We start from the raw sequence: 22,113 nt of genomic DNA on the forward strand, positions 1-22,113 counted from the left end.
TTCATTCCCCTGGGCTCTGTTATTCCTTCAAATAGTTATTGGTTACATCTGTGGAGAGCTGTTTAGAGCAGCTTGGTACAAGGAATTGCTTCAAATCTTTCCTGGAGTGCAAGATTTTTGGATATATTGGGAAAAATCTAAAAATGCTGCAGCAGATGGAAAAAAATCTCCCTCAAATGTTCTCCTCTAAAGACCTCTGAGGTCTTCAAATTCTTTCCTGTTTAGAATTCGATTTTTAGCCGCAAGTTTCAACTTGGGCGGAGAATGCATCTATATCACAAAATTTTATCCTCCTTTGTAATGAAAGATACCAAGGCTATTGTGCCAGCAGTAGAATCCCATTGAGGTCAGTGGTCCCCATTTACTCTGTTTGGAATGTCAGTGATGAGGAATCATGAGTTGAAAACTGCTGTTAATAAAGTGGGACAGAGATTAGCAAAAAATATATTATACAGAAGGTTGTTAGAACATATACGGAATGCTTTGCTACAGGATGCAGTTGTGGCACGATCAGTTATTTAAAAAAAAGGTTAATAAGTAATTGAAATAGAGAATAATACGGAACAGTGGAGAGAGAGTAAGAACAGCAAACAATTAGATTAAACTGTCTCACTGTATCTTTTAGGGGAAAAGAAATCATTTTACTGATTGCCTGTTTTCCTTTCCTGAAATGTCTTAGAATAATTCAGATAATATGAAACTTCAACTTAGAATAAAAATTGTCTCTACTTATAATGATGGGCATGTCTTAATTCTTACCTAATGCAAAATTGGGATGATTTGATGGCTGTAATCCAGTCTTTGGTGTCCAGTCCAGTTCTTTGTGAAGCATTTTCAGAGTTTCATTGTGCTGTAGTAAATGACACTTCTGTGAGCTTGTTACAATAAATCATCACAAAAAAAGCTGATGAACATGAAGAAATGCACACTTGAATCTGATTATTTCTGTGTGCATTATATAGTGAGCTGATCAGTTCCAAAAATTAGTTAAGAACTAGAATTCTCACTATTCTGTAATCTTATGATTTTAATAAACGTCAAATGACTCTCCCTGATTCTTTCATCTACTTTATAATGAACTTTGCCAAGTGTTACATTTATCTGTGGTTGTTGCTGTATAAAGAGCTCTTCTAAGAAAGGGAATTGACAGATGCCTACACTTTGTCAGTTCAACCACAGATAGAAAAGGTCTGTGCCTTATTTAATTCATCACAATTTAACTCTTCTTCAAGATTTTGGTATTTAGATTTGTGCATTTACAGCTTATCTTTTTATGTTTAAATATTAAGATACCATTTTTATTGTGGCTCAGAAAATGATGTCCTAGGTCATTGGCTGTTTTGGGTGCAAGTTGTAGCTTGAGGTCAACTAATGAGAAATATTTAGTGCTCTTATTTCATATTCAATAAGATCATCATGCGATCAGAAGTTCTTAAAAAACAATAGCTCTTAAGAGACAAATAGTCACTTTAAAACAACTGCTGGTAAAAGCGGAAGTGGACAAGGTTGAGTACTGCCTCATTTGGAGGTAGTGCAGGGAAATGTGGCTTATTTTTGCAGATGAGAAGTGTCCTGCAATAAATAGCAATTTCAAAGGAACATGTGTCAATGTTATTTTACCTGAAGCCAAAACATGGGAATAGTGAGGAAGAAATCGTGAATTCTACTTGCGTGCAGCATTTTCCTATAACTGACAGTATTACAACAGTTTAATAAGACATGTAACTTGATTGTTATCTGTGGTGTCTGAAATAGTTGGCTGTGACATATTTGGGACAACATAAGACATGCATTATATAAATCATTATATAGAAAAATAGCTCTAGCTCCTGATAAACAATAAATCAGTTCCATTTGCTCTCACATTCTTTCAGAATTATTTGCACAACACATTGGTACAGTCAGGGAGTTGATCACTTACCTGGTAACAGTTTGTTGTTCAGGATATCATTTGCCACTCTTGGAAGTCAGTTGTCACTTCAACAAAGATATAAATCATGTAATTGATGAAAAAGGTTTTGCAGGTAGTTTTTCATGGAAGTTTTGAAAAAGCTCTACAGCAGTTTGTATGTTGTCAGTAACAGAAGTCAAAACAATCGATGATAAGAATGTTTCCTGTTACAAAACCACTAGGTTTTGCATAAACCATTCAGATTGCCGATGTAAACATTTTATGCTGGTTCATTTGAGATTCCCCAGAGAACAGATTTGCAGAAGTTGGGGTTTTTCTCTATTACAGATTTGAACTGTTATTTTTTAAAATGCTAGACAGCATGCTTTGCGATGCAACATCCTGGTTTTGTTGTTAAAAAGCACTCGGAATTTCAGAAACCCATCAGTGTAGTATTTGATGTTCTACTTTACTTTGGGATTTTCTCAGTTAAAATACTAGAAATGTATTTTAATCAGTTCCATTTCATCATCTTTATGGATAAATCACAAACACATCAATAAATAACAAGGAATTGGGAACCTGTAATTCTCAATATAAGTTCTATTGGAATCAATTTAAGCAGTTCTGTTTAATATTTTTATCCAATCAGTTTTGTTATCTGCATTCACATAACCTAATGCAACACTTACAAAAGCAAACTTCAAGTGAAAGAAAATGCCCAAGAAATTTGATAACATCACAACAATAATTCAGACCCAAAGTAGGTAACTCAGCATCTAATATAGTGGGCAGGGAGTGCCAATCATCAGATACATTGGCTGAGACAGCCCTGGCTATGATACCTACTGGAACGTAGGTATCGATTTAAAATATTCACACTTCAGCTGTGTATTTGTTTTAGAGCCAATCTGTTAGATGGCTTTAAAAAATCTGTCATGGTTGAATAATTGGCATGCAGTGGGTAAAATGTTAAGTGTAGATTGTAATCACGGTGGGAGTGAATATAATTTTAAAAATGAAATGAATTGTGATGAAGTGATTGTAGGAAAGTGAAAGAAAATGGGGAGGAGCGTATTGTGACTAGTGAGTTTGGAGGCATGAGCCGAGAGTTAGATATCAAGACTTTTACCTTGGTAATTGTAGTAATTTAATTGTTTCCTACCCCTCGACCATTGTCATGTCCTGGAAGTTAAGTTGGTAGGCTGAACAACAGACGGTGGTACATGTATGGAATGAGCTGCCTGGGGATGTGGTGGAGGCTGGTACAATTGCAACATTTAAGAGCATTTGGATGGGTATATGAATAAAAAGGGTTTGGAGGGATATGGGCCGGGTGCTGGCAGGTGGGACTAGATTGGGTTAGGTAACAGGTCGGCATGGACGGGTTGGATCGAAGGGTCTGTTTCCATGCTGTACATCTCTATGACTCTAATTCAATTGGCAAAGATTTAACTGAGACTTTCAGTGCCAAGCAGGGAACAGGATCTCCTTTGTTTTGTCCACTTTACCAGGATCTCTAAGTGGCCTGTCTGGACCACTTAGAGCCAGATTAACTGTTTGAAAATGATTCTTTCTAAAGCCAAAATACACCTCTCCTTTAATGTCAAAAATATCCAATTTCCTGACAAAAACTTATGATGCCCATGTATGCAATTTTTGTAGTCCATCTTTCGTTATTCCATCACTGGGTGTGCTTTCGAACTCTCTGCAGACAGAATTCATGATGAACCATAAATTTTTATTTTCTTTTCTTTTGATTTAAAGTTTATTTGTTATATTTCAGTTTTTTAAAAATAAATTTCATTTATATGTTACAATCTTTATTTCCCTGACTGTAAGATGATTAACAAATGAAGGGGAATCTGTGTGTTTAACTTCCTGGTGTACTGTCAGTGAAAATTCTTTAGTGGGATTTGCTGCTTAGCCTGTTAGTTGACAGAATTGTTGCTAGACAATGGAGAACTCCTTTGTTTATGGCAGATTAAAATTAATGTTGAAAGACGTGAAATACTTGTCACAGAGATCTGTAGATCTTTGTGGACTACTTTCTTAGAAATTAGTGATAAATAAGCCCTGGCACCTCACCACTGACCACAAATCCATTTGTTTTATTGTAGCTAACTCTGTGCCTATTTTGTATTCTAGATGAAATACCTACATTAGACATGCCAGCAGTGTTGGGATCACAAATTATGGGGGAAGGAAGAACAGCCTTTGATGCTCTGGAAAAATTTTGCAGCAGTCATGAACAAACATATGCTGAATTCTTAGAATCATTTATGCACCTCAAAAAAGGTAAGCTTTGTCAGGAGGTGAGTTTTAAGTAATGGATAAAGATGAGCAAAGTGTAGAGGAGTCAAGTCCACTTTGTGCACAATTGGCAATTCCAGTGCAAGTTATGTCCAAAGGTTTGCTTGTTTTAGGAAGTGATCCTTATCCTCAATTTCTGCTCGAATCAGTTTGCATACTGCTTACACGGAATCTGCAATGAACCAGCATAATTAGGCAGCAAGTTAAATGGCAATCTACAAGGATGCTATAAATGTTATTCTTTGATTTATTTTTGAAAATGACTTGATACATTTTGAGTATAACTTAAAATGGATTATCATAAAACCAGTATAAATCACAGCATCAATTCACTACTTGTCCCTAACCTGATTTTAAACTAGGAGGAGAAAGTGAGGTCTGCAGATGCTGGAGATCAGAGCTGAAAATGTGTTGCCGGAAAAGCGCAGCAGGTCAGGCAGCATTCAAGGAACAGGAGATTCGACGTTTCGGACATAAGCTCTTCTCATGCTGAGATGAGTTTGATGGGGCAGGAGCAGGCTGAGACAATGGGTCGGCCGGGGCAGTCAGGTTTGTGGATTTTGGGCAGGAGGTAGAAACAGGAGGTGCGGGGTTGTGGGACTGAGGTTGGAGGCGGTGGGTGGAACATCCCCTGAGGTGATGAGGTTATGGATGGTCTGAGAGAGGATGGTTTGATCATCTCCCAGACCATCCATAACCTCATCACCTCAGGGGATCTTCCATCCACCGCTTCCAACCTCATAGTCCCACAACCCTGCACCGCCCGTTTCTACCTCCTGCCCAAAATCCACAAACCTGACTGCCCCGGCCGACCCATTGTCTCAGCCTGCTCCTGCCCCACCGAACTCATCTCTGATTTTAAACTACCTGATAAAGAATCTATCTGACAACCTATTTTCTAAATAAATTGGGTTCCAGTAGTTAGATCCATTATCTCTGGCAGATGAATGGATGACAAAACAGGTCCTTTTCCCAAATGACAGCAAAATCAACATCTTTCAAAATGTAAGTAATTTAACTTTTGAAACTCTAAGGGCTTGAAAATGAGCATAATTAGCAGAAATTCCCAAAGGTGATCCATTCACTTTGTGAACATGGAGTGTTTTTGTGAACAGGACCTGTTTCAAGAATGATGTTTTGAATACTAGTGCAAAAGATTATGGTAACTCAGTGTATCATGTGGACTTTGCACTTAAAATCATTTGCACTGTTTGGACTGTGATATTAGGAGAATTGCAGGGAAGAAGCCAACATAGTGGAGCAGAACCTCTGTTGTATGCCTAACTTCAGCACTAGTAATCTAGAGGCCCAGATTAACGTTCTGGGGGAATGAGTTCAAATCTCATCATGGCATTTGTGGAATTTAAAATGAATTTATGAAAAATATCTAGAATTGAAACTAGTTTCAGTTACACAGTCACCATTACTATCATTGATTTCATTTGTCAAAGGGCTATCGACCGTCTTTGCCTGGTTTAGCCCAGACTTCAGACCCATAGTAATGTGGTTGATTCTTAATTGCCCTCTGAAATGATCTAGCAAGATACTCAGTTCAAGGTGAGCAACCAACTTTACCAGCAATGACTTCATCCCCTCAAAGGATAAATTAAAAAATCTCATCCTGCAGGTGAGGGAAACTTGACTTCATAGATGACAAAACTCATTAGGTATCTAAATAGAATTGCTAATTCCATCCACAAGCAATAGTGGTTACTGTTTTGGGAAAATAATTGATTTCCTGTGATGTCATAAACATAATGTCATGACCAAAATAATCTTTAGGCGAACTGTAGTTCAATTGCAGAGATAATTGAACTGGAAAAAAAAACAGAAATTGCTGGAAATCCTCAGCGATTGCAGCATTTGTTAGTGAGAGATACAGAGATCTGTTCAATGACCTTTCACTCTTGTTTCAGTTTCCCAGTACAGAATTTTACACTGCAGACTTTTGTTCAATTACATGGTGTTAATCCATTTGCTTAAAGCTATAAATTGTCCCTATTTTAATAAAAATATTGAAGTAATATTATAGCAAATAGTAAGTCTGGCTACAACTTGGAAAGTAGTGGTTTGGGTATAGGTCCCAAAAGTAGTTGGGAAGCTCATTACCGACTTGTAAAGTGTTATTATAGCATGATAAATATAAATATAGTTTCCCTTAACCATGGAATTTTTGAAATTTAATTGACAGAAAAATGCATCAAAATGATAAAACAAGAAGGACTGTTTTGTAAAGAGGAAGTGCATGGAAATGTAAGATTTTAAATTTACGTGAATGGTGGTGAGCTTTAATGTGAAAATTAAGCTAATTGAACTTTATTTGGATCACATCAAAGACCACAAAGTCATGTTGTTGTGTTTGTAGACCTCATAAAAAATGAGTTCTCAGACTGGGGCAGTTAACCTGGTCCAATGAGGGAGTCAATGGACATGCTTATAGGCATGTCTGAGGTTTTGCTCACTTTGAGAGCTGGCTCTGAGGAAGCTGGACTAGTGACATGTACTATGCATGTGCAAATAAAGGGTGACTTGGTGACAAGATATCAGCCTCTCTGGAATTATTTCACATGCATTGCTCGAAAGTTTGCAGTTTGACAATCTATTATAAACTTAAAATTCTGTAAGTGGTTTATTTGTGTGACCTTGTACTCTTATGAATAGCAAGAGGGAGTCTCTGGCTAAAATAAAAGGACTTTCTATTCGTGGTTACCTCTAGGGTCTATTTCTAAAAGATTGTAGTGCCTACCCTACATTGTACACCAACCTTCAGCATTCCTCATGCATTTTCTGAAAGTTACTGCTTAAGTTAGGAAGCAACTGCTGTTTGAAATGTGTTTTCTTCATATTGGTTCACATTGCAGATTTGGACATAGTCATACATCATGGAAACAGACCCTTTGGTCCAACCAGTCTATGCCGACCATAATCCCAAACTAAACTCGTCTGGCTTGCCTGCGCTTGGCCCATAGCCCACCAAACTTTTCCTATTTGTTAACTTATTCAAATATCTTTTAAACATTGTAATTGTTCCTACATTCACTACTTCCTCTGGAAGTTCCTCTCACAACTGAACTAGTCTCTGTGTTTAAAAAACAAAATTGCCCCTTGTCTTTTTTTTAAACTTGTTCTCCTCTTACATTAAAAATATGTCCTCTAGTCTTGAAATCCCCTTGTAAAGCGACCTGCCATTCACCTTACCTATAGCCCTCATTATTTTATAAACCTCTGTAAGGTCACTCTCAACCTCCTATGCTCCAGTGAAAAATGTCCCAATTATTCAGCCTCTCCTTATAACTCAAAACCTCCATTTCTGGCAACATACTGGTAAATCTCTTCTGAACCCTCTCTAGCTTAGTAATATTCTTCCTATAACAGGATGATCAGAACTGGACATCGCACTCCAGAAGCTGCCTCACCAATGTCATGTGCAATCTCAACATTATTCCCCAATTCTGTACTCAAAGGTCTGAGCAATGAAGGCAGGCGTGCTGAACTTTTTCTTAACCCCCTTGTCTACTAGTGATGTAAACTTCAAAGAATTATGTACCTGAACCCTTAGGTCTCTCTGTTCTACAATTCTACCCACGGCCCTACTTTTAATTTGTATAAGTCCTGCCCTTGTTTGTTTTACCAAGGGCAGGTAAATACTTTGCATTTTATACAAATTGAACTCCATTTGCCACTCTTTGGCCCAGTGACCCAACTGATTGAGATCTCTTTGTAATCCTAGACAACCTTCTTCACTGTCCACTGTACCACCAGCTTTTGTGTCATCTGAAAATTTACTAACCCTGCCTTCTATATTTTCATCTAAATCAAGAGTGGACCCAGCATTGATCCCTGTTGAACACCATTGATCACAGGCCTCCAGTCTGAAAAACCAACCTACTACCATCACTCTGTCTCCTGTTGTTAAGCCAATTTGTATCCAATTGGAAAGCCCACCCTAAATACCATGTGATCTAACTTTACTAATTAGTATATCTAGCAAAATCTTGTCAAAGGCTTTACTGAAGGCCAAGTAAACAATGTCTACCACTCTGCTCTCATTAATCGTGGTTACTTCCTTAAAAAAACCCAATCCAGTTTATGAGACATGATTTCCCTTGCACAGAACAATGCTGACTATCCATTCCTTGCCTCTCCAAATGCATATAAATCTTCTTTTTCAGAATCACTTCCTACACCTTACCTACCACAGGTGAGTGGTTCTCCTTACATTCCTTAAACAAAGTCAAAACATTAGCCACTCTCCAGTCATTTGGCATCTCACCATAGTTATTGATGATACAAATATTTCTGCACAAGGCCCCACAATTTCCTTCCCAATTTCCCACATCTTTCTGAGATGCACTGGATCATGTCTGGAGATTATTCACTTTTATATTTTCTAAGACCTGCAGCACTTTCACTTTCCATAGCGTGAACTGTTTTCAAAACATCAATACTTGGTTATGAGTTCTCTATCCTCCAATTCTTTTTCCAGGTAAAATGATGCAAAATGTATATTTAATGTCTTTCCCATCTCCTGAGGTTCAACACAAAGACAACCTCTTTGATCTTTAAGCAGCCCTACTTTCTCTCTAGTTGCTCTTTTACTAATAATATCACTCTTCGAACCTCTTTGGATTATCCTTAACCTTACTTGCCAAGGCTATTTCATTTCCTCGCTCTGCAATTCCTGAGCTCCCTCTTAAGAATGCTCTTAACGCTCTTTATACCATTCAAGAGACTCATTTGAATCCAGTTGTTAATATCTAAGCTATGATTCTTAATATCTAAGATATGATTTTTAAAAATTCTTGATTAGAACCTCATTATTATTCATCCATTGTCCTCTAATCCTACCAGTCTTACCTTTCACTCTTACGAATACAATGACTCTGAACTTTTGAAAGCCTCACACTTATCAGATGTCCCTTTACCTGTGAACAATCTAGTCCAATCAGTTTTTGAAAGTTCTTGTCTCAAAGCATTAAAATTTGTCTTACTGCAATTAAAAACTTTTCCATAACACTTTTAAAACAAATAGAATTATGATTACTGGACCCAAAGTGTTCCCTTACTATCACTTCAGTAACTTACCCTGTCTTATTAGCTAAGAGAAGGTCAAGTTTTACTCCTTCTCTATTTGGAATATTTACATGTGTTCAAGAAAATTTTCTTTGACAACATTTGGCAAATTCTTCACCATCTGAACCTTTAACACTATGGTAGTCCCAGTCCATGTTTGAAAAATTAAAATCACATGCAGTTTGCAACCTTATTATTATTACATGTATCTGAGTTTTCTCGACATATTTGTTCCTCAATTTCCCTCTGACTGCTGGAGTTTGGGGGCAGGGGGAGGTGTGGTGTGGTTCTACAGTACAATCATATCAAGGTAATCATTCCTTTTTTATTTCTAATTTTAACTCATTTTTCATTGAGCAATTTTTCAGAAATATCTTCTCTAGTTACAGCAGTAATGTTTTCCTTAATCAAAAATGCTACACCACTCCTCTTTTGCCTTTCTTTCTATCCCTCCTATAGCATCTGAGCAGAACATTCAGCTGCCAGTCCTGTCCATCTCTCAACCAAATTTCTGTAATAGCTATTACATCCCTATCCCATGTTGCAAAACATGCCCTGAGTTCTGCAGTCCTCACTTTCTCCTGAGTTCGTCATCCTTACATATAAGACCCTGGATATCTTCTCCTTTTCTCTTCATGTTATAGCTGGTTCTAGGTTAAAACTAGTACCCAGTTTTATGGAATCAATTTGAAAATGAATAGTATTAAAGACTCCTTTGATATATCTAGTGGGTTTTCACTCTTTTTCAGAGGACCTGAAGAAACAAAAGACATCTCCTGAAGTTGGCAGCATTGCAGATAACAAATATAAACTAACTCGGAGGGTATTGTTGGAAAATTTGGTCCAGGTCGAAGGAGAGATGCCCAAGGATGACAAGAAGGCAAGTTTTAAATTATAAGTAGGTTGAATTTGTTTGCGTTCAATGTAGTTGTAACATGGTAATCTCCGATTTTTTTTAATGTAGAGGGGCATACACAAAACCTGCATGAAGAAATTGAAACTGTCCATGGAGCCTTTTTAAACAGCATTTACTGTTTTTTATTGAAATTTGTTATTGATTTACATTTGCCGAGAAGTTGTTCAGTTGATGATTGTTCAGCATACTCTGAGATAAGTGCGACTGCAGCCATGCAAATTTGAAAAGTTTACAAAGTGCCTGAATTTTGTGCTGTTCATATTTTGTTTTTCTGTCTAACAAAGTTATACCAGTACAACTGCCAATGACTGGGAGTAATTTTAAAAGAGATGTTTGAATACTATTGATTAAGCATAGAACAGCGCAGAATAGGTCCTTTGGCCCTCGATGTTGCGCCAACCTGTGAAACCAATCTGAAGCCCATCTAACCTACAGTGCTCCCTCATAATCCATATGTTTATCCAATGACCATTTAAATGCCTTTAATGTTGGCGATTTCACTACTGCTGCAGGCATGGCATTCCACGCCCTTACTACTCTCTGAGTAAAGAACTTACCTCTGACATCTATCCTAAATCTGTCACTCCTTAATTTAAAGCTATGTCCCTTCCTGCTAGCCATCACCATTTGAGGAGAAAGGACAGACAGTGAGAGCCGTTCTAATCCTCTGATCATCTTGTATGTCTCTATTAAGTCACCTCTTAACCACCTCCTCTCTAATGAAAATCACCTCAGGTCCCTCAGCCTTTCCTCCTAAGACCTTCCCTCCTTGCCAGGCAACATTGTAGCAAATCTCCTCTGCATCCTTTCCAATGCTTTCGCGTCCTTCCTATAATGCAGTGACCAGAACTGTACGATACTCCAAGTGCGACCGCACCAGAGTTTTGTACAGCTGCAACGTGACCTCATGGCTCCGAAACCCAATCCCTCTACCAATAAAAGCTAACACACTGTATGCCTTCTTAACAACCCTATCAATGAGGGATCTATGCACATAGACATCCACACTACCAAGAATCTTACCATTATCCCAGTATTCTGTATTCCTGTTACTCCTTCCAAAGTGAATCACCTCATACTTTTCTGCATTAAACTCCATTTGTCACCTCTCAGCCCAGATCTGCAGCTTATCTATGTCCCTCTGTAACCTGCAACATCCTTCCGCACTGTCTACAACTACACCGACCTTAGGGTTATCCACAAATTTACTTATCCATCCTTCTGCTTCTTAATCCAGGTCATTTATAAAAATGACAAACAGTGCTGAAGACCGTATATCAAAGACTGACTTAAGAGAATTATTGACACCCTGATAGCAGATTTAACTTTAACAAGGAATTATATTGAAATTAAGTAGGTTCATGATTGCATCTGTGCTGACAATTTACCTTCATTATATTGTCTGTTTCTGTAATTACTTAAAGCTAGCATAATAGGGGCTTTTGTGGCATGGTGGTGATGTCTCCACCTCTGAACTAGGAGGTCTGGTGTCAAGTCCTATATGTTCTGGAAGTATGTAAAAACATCCCTGAACAGGTTGGTTAAAAAATATCTGAAGCTAGCTTATTTGTGGCAGTTGTAGTTTGACCAGAAGTATTTTTTTAACCTTTTGCTCCACCTTCCATTCTGAACTACAAAGATTTTTTAAAATGCCAGACTTGCATTTAGATGGTGCCTGTATGATCTCAAGATGCTTCAAAATGCTTCACAGGTAAAGGTAATGACGTTTTCAATTGTGGTTGCTGTAATATCAGCAACAGAATAGTCAACTTGCAGAGTGGCCACTTGAAGCTAATGTGACAATTGTGATATACATTTATGATAGGTGGTTCTGAACCAATCTATTTAAAAATATCACTTAAGTGGGATTCATTTCCCTCTTATTTCATGGTTGCTAATGTTTGTTTTAAGTTGTAAATCTTGTTACTAGTCAAAACTGCTACTTTGAAGGTGGTTAACTAAACCAGATTAATTGTAGATATTGTCTAATCAACCTAGCTCGAGATGTTTTTACGTGCTTCTGGAGCAGGTGGGATTTGAACTCAGACCTCCTGGCCACAAACACCTTTACTACTAGATTAATTGTATTTTTTACCAAAACCTGTTGCATTGGAACAGTATTTGATACAGCTGCAACCCTTTAAGTTTGCCTGGCATATCTTTAATGTGTGGCCTAAAGACCAGATATCAGTGATGTAATTGAAAATATTATATTAAAATAATATATTGGTCTAAACAATAATGTGGAGGAAGTCATTTTTAAGCAAACTCTCAAAGTTTAGAGAGCTTTCAGACAATAGCATCAGCTCCATTGATGCAAGGAAGACCAAGAGGCTCATCACCACCTTTTCCAGGGCAATTAGAGATCGGGAGTAAGCAAAAGAAAGATTTTAAAAGTTATGAAAGGTTGTGAATGGAAAGTATCTTTTTCACTTGGAGAATCAGTAAGGAAATGATACTTTTGAAATGGCACTAGGATATGGGATAAAATGAATAAACACGTATTTATGAAGAGAATTATTACAACTATGAATGCTTTGCTAAAAGGGATTAATTATGGCAGAGGCCTTTGTAAGTAGTCACGGAAGAGTTGACATAATTTGAAGCAGAGGAGAATGCAGCGGGCTTTGGGATTAGTTTCGGTCCCTCTTGCAAGCAACTGTGCAAATGACCATCTCTATGTTGAAAGGGTTTCTGACGTTTTTTTTAGATTTACTGTTGTCTTGTATTTGAACTAATTAATAAAATAAGGAATTTTTTGTTTTACGCAATCTGGATTTCAGAACAGTAAAATAACTATGCGTTGTCAGACAGTGGTTAAGGGCTTAAAGATATTTGCAATAGATATTTGTTGTACATAACAGTTGCTGTGGGGTGAATAATATCGAGTAAAAAATGAGGTCTGCAGATGCTGGAGATCACAACTGCAAATGTGTTGCTGGTCAAAGCACAGCAGGCCAGGCAGCATCTCAGGAATAGAGAATTCGACGTTTCGAAACGTCGAATTCTCTATTCCTGAGATGCTGCCTGGCCTGCTGTGCTTTGACCAGCAACACATTTGCAGCTGTGATCTCCAGCATCTGCAGACCTCATTTTTTACTCGAAGATTTTAACCTACTGCGAATCCTCTTACAAGGATGCCTTCCTTGAAGAAGCTCTCTTTCTCCCTCTACAAGGATTTCAGTGAGTCCCTCTCTCACTGCACCCCCCAGGTCATCTCCTCTGCACAGAAACTCTTCCTAACCTGCAATCCTCTTCCTGACCTCTCCGCCCCCATCCCACTCCGGCCTATCACCCTCACCTTGACATCCTTCCACCTATCCCACCTCCATCGCCCCTCCCCCTAGTCCCTCCTCCCTACCTTTTATCTTAGCCTGCTTGGCTCTCTCTCTCTTATTCAGGGTGAATAATATCATCTAGTAAGGTCTGACAGAGAATCTTGAGACCAAGTGGAGCTTGGAACCAGGTGATGATTGTATGTTAGTTAAGGGATGAACAGCTTCCATGGTGAGAAAGAAAGCTAATGTTTTGAGTCCAGACTCGAAACATTAGCTTGCTTTCTTTCCATGGATACTGCCTGACCTGCTGTAATCTCCAGCGTTTTATGTTTTAAGTACAGATTCCAGCATTTGCAGTAATTTACTTCTCCTTAATTAAGAGTTAGTTGGCAAGCACTTAACTGAATTTATAGCAACAAGTAACCACTGCCATTGGAGTTTGTGTAGAAATGAAACTAACTTGGCAAGTATATGGCTACATTTTGTTAAATATGACAAGTAAAATGCTGGTAAGACAGTGAAATTCAACTTTTAACAAATGGTGCTTGAGGGAGTAACAACAAAAATATTTCAACTGTGTAGGTTTGTGTAATTTTGTTTACTGCCTCTTAGAGCTGGATGTGGTCTTATTTTTACCGCGTTGCAACAGAGTACACTTTGACATTTACAGCAGTCAAATATGAAATATTTTCCAAGTGTCTAATAGTTCCAGTATCAAAACTGAGGACTGAAGTTGATAATACTAAGCGAATATTGAAGAATTAGCAAAGCATTGGTTTCCATTTTAAATAAACCCTGGGCGAGGGCTTTCTTTTTTTTAGATCACAATGGCAGGTGCTATGTCGAATTTTAATGTAAAGCCGTAGCTTTGAATATGACTGAAATTAAATGAATGTTTTTTTTCTTAAAACCAATGATATTTTAAGAATCGATTGCATTCCTGATTAAATAATTTTTTCCATGAGGGTGAAGACTATTACTTGTGTTCAGGTTATTCTCCTTTAACACTTTAGTTTCTGTTAGTTACTGCATTGTGTTCCTTGTAACAAATGTTTCCTGTTTATGTGAACCATACAGAACAGTAATTGTGTTTATGGTAGAGTGATCAGAGTGAATTTCTTCTGCCTTGGACAGATAATATATTTGTTACACTTTGTCTGAGCAATTTTAAAAAGGTATAGTTTAAAAGAAAATAACATTTGGATATTTTATGGAGACTTGAGGGGAAAAACTGTAATGCTCACCAAGTGATTTATCCCTTGGTTGGCACTAATGTTGTAAAACTGAAGAGAGCAAAAATAAAATGCAGTGAAGTGTATCTTGTTGCTGAAAGTTGCAAAGGATGCCAAGTGTCAGAATCCAACCTTCTGGTGAAATGGTCTGTTTTATTGTTTTGTTGCCTACTTAACATTTTCAGCTTCTTTCTTTCAGGCCAAACTGACATTAGACTGACTTGTTCAGGTTTAGTAATGAAAACTAACTTTTAGGTTCATTACAGCAGGTGTGCTTCCTATAGGCTGAGTCTATTACATGCCAACTGTCTAGACCACAGAGTCAAGCAAGTATTTCTGGTAAATCAAGTGATATCAGATAATTCATTCACTTAGTTTTGAACTTACCCAGTTGAATGACCAAATCTTCTAGCAGCAAGTCAAAAGCTTCCTGTAATGAACTATATCGGACCACTTCAGACTAAGTTATAAGTCAGGCCTTTTGAATCTTTGTATACTCGAGGGGATCAATTTCAATTTTTCAAACACAGGCAAAGGGGACTCGTTTAGTTTGGGAAACTTGGACAGTTGGAGCAAAGGGTCTGTTTCCATACTGTATGACTCTGTGTCTACAGCTATCATTAGGGGAGACAGTGAGCAAACATCTGAAAGATAAGGTTGAGGACAACAGTAAAAATGAGTTTCAGTTTTAAAAAAATGCAATTCAAATTGATAAATTGATCATTTAAATGAGTAATTAATAAAAATGGCCCTAAATAGTGAGAAACAGCACAGTTAATGAATTGCTTTTCCATCTTGGTATGAAGCAGAGCTAAAGATAAGACAAAGTCCCAAGTCCTGGTCATCAAGTATGAGGAGAGGTCTGGGGTCAAGCTAAGGAATTGGGTTTAAATAACATTTACCTGTGAGACACAATCTGAGGTGGAGTTAGCAGTATTCATATGAAAATGGGAGCCGGACGAAAGTTGTCTACAGTCTGTGTTTTCTTCCTTTTCCCACCATGCTTTTTTTTTGGGGAGGGAGGAGATGAAAGGAGTACGTGTATTTGATTCAGTCAAAAGGTTCACACCTATGCACACCACCACTTCTATGCTCTTTCACTGTCTCCCCCTCTACATATCATCCATCTCTCTCTTCCTCCCCTCTGTCTTTTCTCTCTCTCTCTCTCTCTCTTTTTCTCTTCCCCTCAGTCTCTCCCCCTTCCTTCCTGTACTCTTGCTTCCTACCCAACATCTCTCTACTCCCCATCTCTCCCTCTCTTCCCCTTCCTCTCTGCCTTTTCCATTCCCCTCCCTCCTTGTTCCCCCCTTCTCTGTCTTGCTGTCTCCACCCTCCTCTCTTCCCCTCAGTCATACAAACACAGAGACACACCTCACAGCCCTGCAGGTTCCAATGCCCACTGCACCTTGGTTGTGGCCCCTCAGAGAGGATAGGGTGTCTGTGTAGGAACTCAAAATCATTTGCCCACTTGGATTGTTGCAACCTGCACTCTCTGGCAACCGAATCTGTTCGTGACTGACCTGATGAAAGGAGAAAGTGAAGTCTGCAGATGTTGGAGATCAGAGTTGAGACTGTGTTGCTGGAAAAGCACAGCAGGTCAGGCAGCATCCAAAGAGCAAGAGAATTGCGTTTCAGGTCAGAGTCCTTCAGCAGGAATCCCTGATTTTGGATGAAGGGCTCCGGTTTCTGGCCCGAAATGTCAATTCCCCTGCTCCTCGGATGCTGCCCGACCTGATGAAAGTCCCATGCCTTGTGTTCTCGCCACCCCCAACCCCCTTCTGATAAGCAGACTTTCCATCACTGATTACTTTGTGCAAGCCTCATTAATTAACTTTTCAGCAGCAAATGTGGGAGAGAAACATTGTTTGGTTGGAAGAGCAATCGCTTGTGAAATATTAATGTTCTCTTTCTAGTATTTGGAAGCCTGGTGACAATCGAGATAGGGTCCATAACACATAGGAGTGGAAGTAAGGCCATTCGGCCCATCGAGTCCACTCCGCCATTCAATCATGGCTGATGGGCATTTCAACTCCACTTACCAGCGTTCTCTCCGTAGCCCTTAATTCCTCGAGACAACAAGAATCTATCAATCTCTGCCTTGAAGACATTTATCGTCCCTGCCTCCACTGCACTCTGCGGCAATGAATTCCACAGGCCCACCACTCTCTGGCTGAAGAAATGTCTTCGCATTTCTGTTCTGAATTTACCCCCTCTAATTCTAAGGCCGTGTCCACGGGTCCTAATCTCCTCGCCTAATGGAAACAATTTCCTAGCGTCCACCCTTTCCAAGCCATGTATTATCTTGTAAGTTTCTATTAAGTCTCCCCTTAATCTTCTAAACTCCAATGAATACAATCCCAGGATCCTCAGCCGTTCCTCATTTGTTAGACCTACTATTCCAGGGATCATCTGTGTGAATCTCCGCTGGACACGTTCCAGTGCCAGTGTGTTCTTTCTGAGGTGTGGGGACCAAAACTGGACACAGTACTCCAAATGGGGCCTAACCAGAGCTTTATAAAGTCTCAGTAGCACATCTCTGCTTTTATATTCCAACCCTCTTGAGATAAGTGACAACATTGCATTCGCTTTCTTAATCACGGACTCAACCTGCATGTTTACCTTTAGAGAATCCTCGACTAGCACTCCCAGATCCCTTTGTGCTTTGGCTTTACGAATTTTCTCACCATTTAGAAAGTAGTCTATGCTTTTATTCTTTTTGCCAAAGTGCAAGACCTTGCATTTGCTCACATTGAATTCCATCAGCCATTTCCTGGACCACTCTCCCAAACTGTCTAGATCCTTCTGTAGCCTCCCCACTTCCTCAGTACTACCTGCCTGTCCACCTAACTTCGTACCATCTGCAAACTTCGTATCATCTGCAAACTTGGCTAGAATGCCCCCAGTCCCTTCATCCAAATCATTAATATATAATGCGAACAGCTGTGGCCCCAACACTGAACCCTGTGGGACACTGCTCGTCACCGGCTGCCATTCCGAAAAAGAACCTTTTATCCCAACTCTCTGCCTTCTGTCAGACAGCCAATCCTCAATCCATACCAGTAGCTCACCTCGAACACCATGTGGCACCTTATCAAATGCCTTTTGAAAATCTAGATAGACCACATCCACTGGGTTTCCCTGGTCTAACCTACTTGTCACCTCTTCAAAGAATTCCAACAGGTTTGTCAGGCATGACCTTCCCTTACAAAATCCATGTTGACTGGTGCTAATCAGACTCTGCTCTTCTAAGAATTTAGAAACCTCATCCTTAATGATGGATTCTAGAATTTTACCAACAACCGAGGTTAGGCTAATTGGCCTATAATTTTCCATCTTTTGTCTTGATCCTTTCTTGAACAAGGGGGTTACAACAGCGATCTTCCAATCATCCGGGACCTTCCCTGACTCCAGTGACTCTTGAAAGATCTCAACCAATGCCTCCGCTATTTCCTCAGCCATCTCTCTCAGAATTCTAGAGTGTATCCCATTGGGGCTAGGAGATTTATCAATTTTAAGACTTTTTAACTTTTCTAGCACTATCTCTTTTGTAATGGCAACCATACTCAACACAGCCCCCCCGACTCCCTTTAATTGTTGGGATATTACTCATGTCTTCCACTGTGAAAACTGACGCAAAGTACTTGTTAAGTTCTCCTGCTATTTCCTTATCTCCCATCACTAGGCTTCCTGAATCAGTTTGAAGTGGCTCAATGTCTACTTTTGCCCGTCATTTGTTTCTTATGTATTGAAAGAAACTTTTACTATCATTTCTAATATTACTGGCTAGCCTACCTTCATATTTGATCCTCTCCTTTCTTATTACTCTGTTTGTTATCCTCTGTTTGTTTTTGTAGCCTTCCCAATCTTCTGATTTCCCACTGTTCTTGGCCACTTTATAGGATCTCTCTTTTTCTTTAATACATTTCCTGACTTCCTTTGTCAGCCATGGTTGTCTAATCCCTCCCTGGATAATCTTTCTTTTCTTGGGGATGAACCTCTGCACAGTGTCCTCAATTATACCCACAAACTCCTGCCATTTTTGCTCTACTGACTTCCCCGCTAGCCTCTGCTTCCAGTCTAATTTTGTCAGTTCCTCTCTCATGCCCTCATAATTACCTTTTATTTAACTATAACACCATTACATCCGATTTTGCCTTCTCTCTTTCAAACTGCCGACTGAACTCTACCATATTATGATCGCTACTTCCTAAGGGTTCCCTTACTTTAATATCTTTTATAGAGTCTGGTTCATTGCAAAGCACTAGGTCCAGAATAGCCTGCTCCCTTGTGGGCTCCATGACAAGCTGTTCCAAAAAGCCATCCTGTAAGCATTCCATGAATTCCCTTTCTTTGGATCCACTAGCAACATTATTTACCCAGTCCACCTGCATATTGAAGTCTCCCATGATCAATGTGACCTTGCCTTTCTGACATGCCTTCTCTATTTCCCGGTACATGTTGCGTCCCTGGTCCTGACCACTGTTAGGAGGTCTGTACACAACTCCAATTATGGTTTTTTTGCCTTTGTGGTTCCTCAATTCCACCCACACAGACTCCACAGGGTCCTTTCTTGAGGGAACATTCTGGCCCACAAGCAAGTAATAGTCTCAAAGAAAACAACAGGATGTGGTTTAAAAAAAAGGCATAATTCCATGTTATTTATGGGAGTTCTCAAAATATTTTTAAAAATTGGACTTGTAAGAAAATTAAGAAGCATCTTCTTTTTGTGGTCACTTTGGGGTTGAGTCCAAGATACAATGATAATTAATTAAAATGTTCACCTATCAGCTGAATAAGTTTATATTACATTCCTGTACATTATTATTATTATTATTATTATTATTATTATTGTCTTTTATTTAAAACTGCCAGATTGTATAATTGGTGTGAACGAGCTAGTCCTGATGTTACTTTGAGTTCCACTCTTTGATGTCACTCACCCAGTCTGCAAGTGGAGACTGAGTTTATGGTAGCTTTCATAGGGAGTAGATCTGTTAATATATTTTGTACAACTGCTGTGATCCCTTGTAATTACACATACTTATTACTATCATGCAATAAACGGTAATAAATATATTGTTGGCAAATGTTAGTGTCTTTTTCTAAAGACTCCACAGTGGGTGTATCTCCAAGATTGATCATTTGACAGACCCTAGACAAAGTATAGGAAAATGGAAGATCAATAGCAGTGAACTACCTTTAACAACCCTTTCTCTGAACCACATCGTGGCAGAGATAACAGATAGCATGACGCTCCAGTAGCATCAATCAGGATAATACCACAGTGCATAACTTATGCACCCAATGACGTGACATAAGCATGCAAAGTATTTATATGCCACTGAAATCCATTGAAATTCTTTCTTCTTATTACAGTTTTAAGGGATTTAATTTTGAAACTCAAACAGCCTAGACAGGCAGGCTTTAAATTTGTCAAAATATATGGACCCCTCAACCTGCTATGAATGTGCCAACTTCTAGATTATACATGGCAATTGGGGGTTTTCTGGGCAACTTTCACAGGAAAGGTAGATCAGTGATTAGGATATTTAAATAAACAGTTCTTTCTTGGAAATTGGAAATTACTTACATTTCATAATTGCAAGCTGAGTTTTTCAGGGTCTGGAAAGAGTTTGTGTTTAATTCGATTTCAAATTATTAATAGGCTCCAATTCAACCTTTTAGTTGGAAGACCATTTAGAAATGGCTGTTTTTTTTTCCAGTTTGCATCTTGTCCTTACATCCTATTCTTCCCTGGGTAAATATATCATGGAATATTGTGGTGTAAGCAGTGGCTACTTTATCAGATTATGTAATCCCATTTCCTTCTTGGACTTCCTCTCAACATGCAGAGGTGACACTGTCTTGTCTATTATATTTTGACACTGTCAGAACAGATATGTAAGACAATAAATAGGTTTCACAATGTTACAATTCAATTTCAATGGTGATAAGTGTTGAAGAATTTTTATTTGTGTTTTGCTTGTCTTTCAACTTATTTAAGGTGGAACATTACGTTGACGTTGAGGAAAAGGGCAATGAAAAACAAACTGAACACCAAAGCAACACTGGTAAGTATTCAATATTTCATATCACTGTTCTTGGTGTAAATGGATTGAATGGACTTAATAAGTTGTGTTGATAATGTTTGTCCAGAAGCTTTCAAGAATGAAAACTTTTCCATCAAGAAAACATAGTTAACACTTATCCTCCTTCCTTCTTACTGTATTCCCATTAGGAAAAGCATATTATTCCAGGTGACACCTCAGTCTCATATTTGTGAAGTATTTTCCAGTGGAACTATTTTCCTAGGATAAACTCACTCATTCTGAAATCCTTAGACACTGATCAGTAATTTCCGTCTTTACATTTCATAACAGTTTATAATATCATTGAACTTTCACTCATTTCTGAGAATTTAAAAGCAAGGGAGCACTTTTCTAAAATGAACGAAATTTTCGGTGTGGATTTGTTGGGCCGAAGGGCCTGTTTCCACACTGTAAGTAATCTAATCTAAATTTGCTAGTCAAAAGTCATAGAAAGGATGACTCACCTAATCGGTTCATTGTGCCAATGCCTTTATAAATTTATCCAGTAAATCCCTCTTCCCTGGTATTTTACCGCATAGTAGCGTAACTTTTTCCCTTAAATTATTTAGCCAGTACCATTTTGAATATTACTTTGAGCCACATTCTAACAGATAACAATGATGTGAGAAAGTGTGAGGTTTTGCGCTTTGGTAGGAAAAATAGAAGGGAAGGCTATTTTCTAAATGGGGAATGGCTTAGGAAAACTGAAATGCAAAGGAACATGGGAGTCTTAGTTCAACATTCTCTTGAGGCTAACATGCAGGTTCAGTTGGCTCTTTGGAAGGCAAATGTGCAATGTTAGCATTCATTTTGAGAGGGTTAGAATACAAGAGGAGGGATCTAAAGCTCTGGTCATAACCCATTTGGAATACCATGAGCAGTTTTGGGCCCCACATCTAAGAAGGATATGCTTTCCTTAGAGAGGGTCCAGAGGAAGTTCATAAGAATGAAATCAGGGATAAAGAGTTTGTCACATGAAAAGCAGCTGAAAACTCTGAGTTTGTACTTGATGGAGTTTAGAAGGATGAGAAGGGGATCTCATTGAAACTTACAGAATACTGAGAGGACATAGAGTGGACAAGGAGAAGATGTTTCCACTAATAGGAGATACTAGGATTTGAGAGTGAAGGGATAACCCTTTAGAACTGAGGTGAGGAAGAATTTCTTTAGCCATAGGGTAGTAAATCTGTGGAACTCATTGCCATAGAAAACTGTGGAGGCTAATTCACTAAGTTTATTTTAGACATGGAATCTTGATGAGTAAGAGGACCAAGGACTACGTGCAGAAGACAGCAGAATGAGATTGTGAAACATAACAATG

The 22,113-nt window shown here is 38.6% G+C and overlaps 1 protein-coding gene across 1 annotated transcript in view; it reads left to right on the forward strand.

The window, feature by feature from the left end:
• Positions 1-22,113, forward strand: part of iftap (intraflagellar transport associated protein) — an 87,142-nt gene that overhangs the window by 41,020 nt on the left and 24,009 nt on the right. The window contains exons 2-4 of the mRNA XM_060838586.1: positions 4,040-4,189; positions 10,027-10,157; positions 20,708-20,774. Of these exons, the coding sequence (XP_060694569.1) occupies positions 4,060-4,189; positions 10,027-10,157; positions 20,708-20,774 (328 nt within the window). The 5' untranslated portion in view covers positions 4,040-4,059. The remainder of the gene's footprint in view (positions 1-4,039; positions 4,190-10,026; positions 10,158-20,707; positions 20,775-22,113) is intronic.

This window comes from Hemiscyllium ocellatum, chromosome 18 (genome assembly GCF_020745735.1).
Source record: "Hemiscyllium ocellatum isolate sHemOce1 chromosome 18, sHemOce1.pat.X.cur, whole genome shotgun sequence".
Classification (NCBI taxonomy): domain Eukaryota; kingdom Metazoa; phylum Chordata; class Chondrichthyes; order Orectolobiformes; family Hemiscylliidae; genus Hemiscyllium; species Hemiscyllium ocellatum.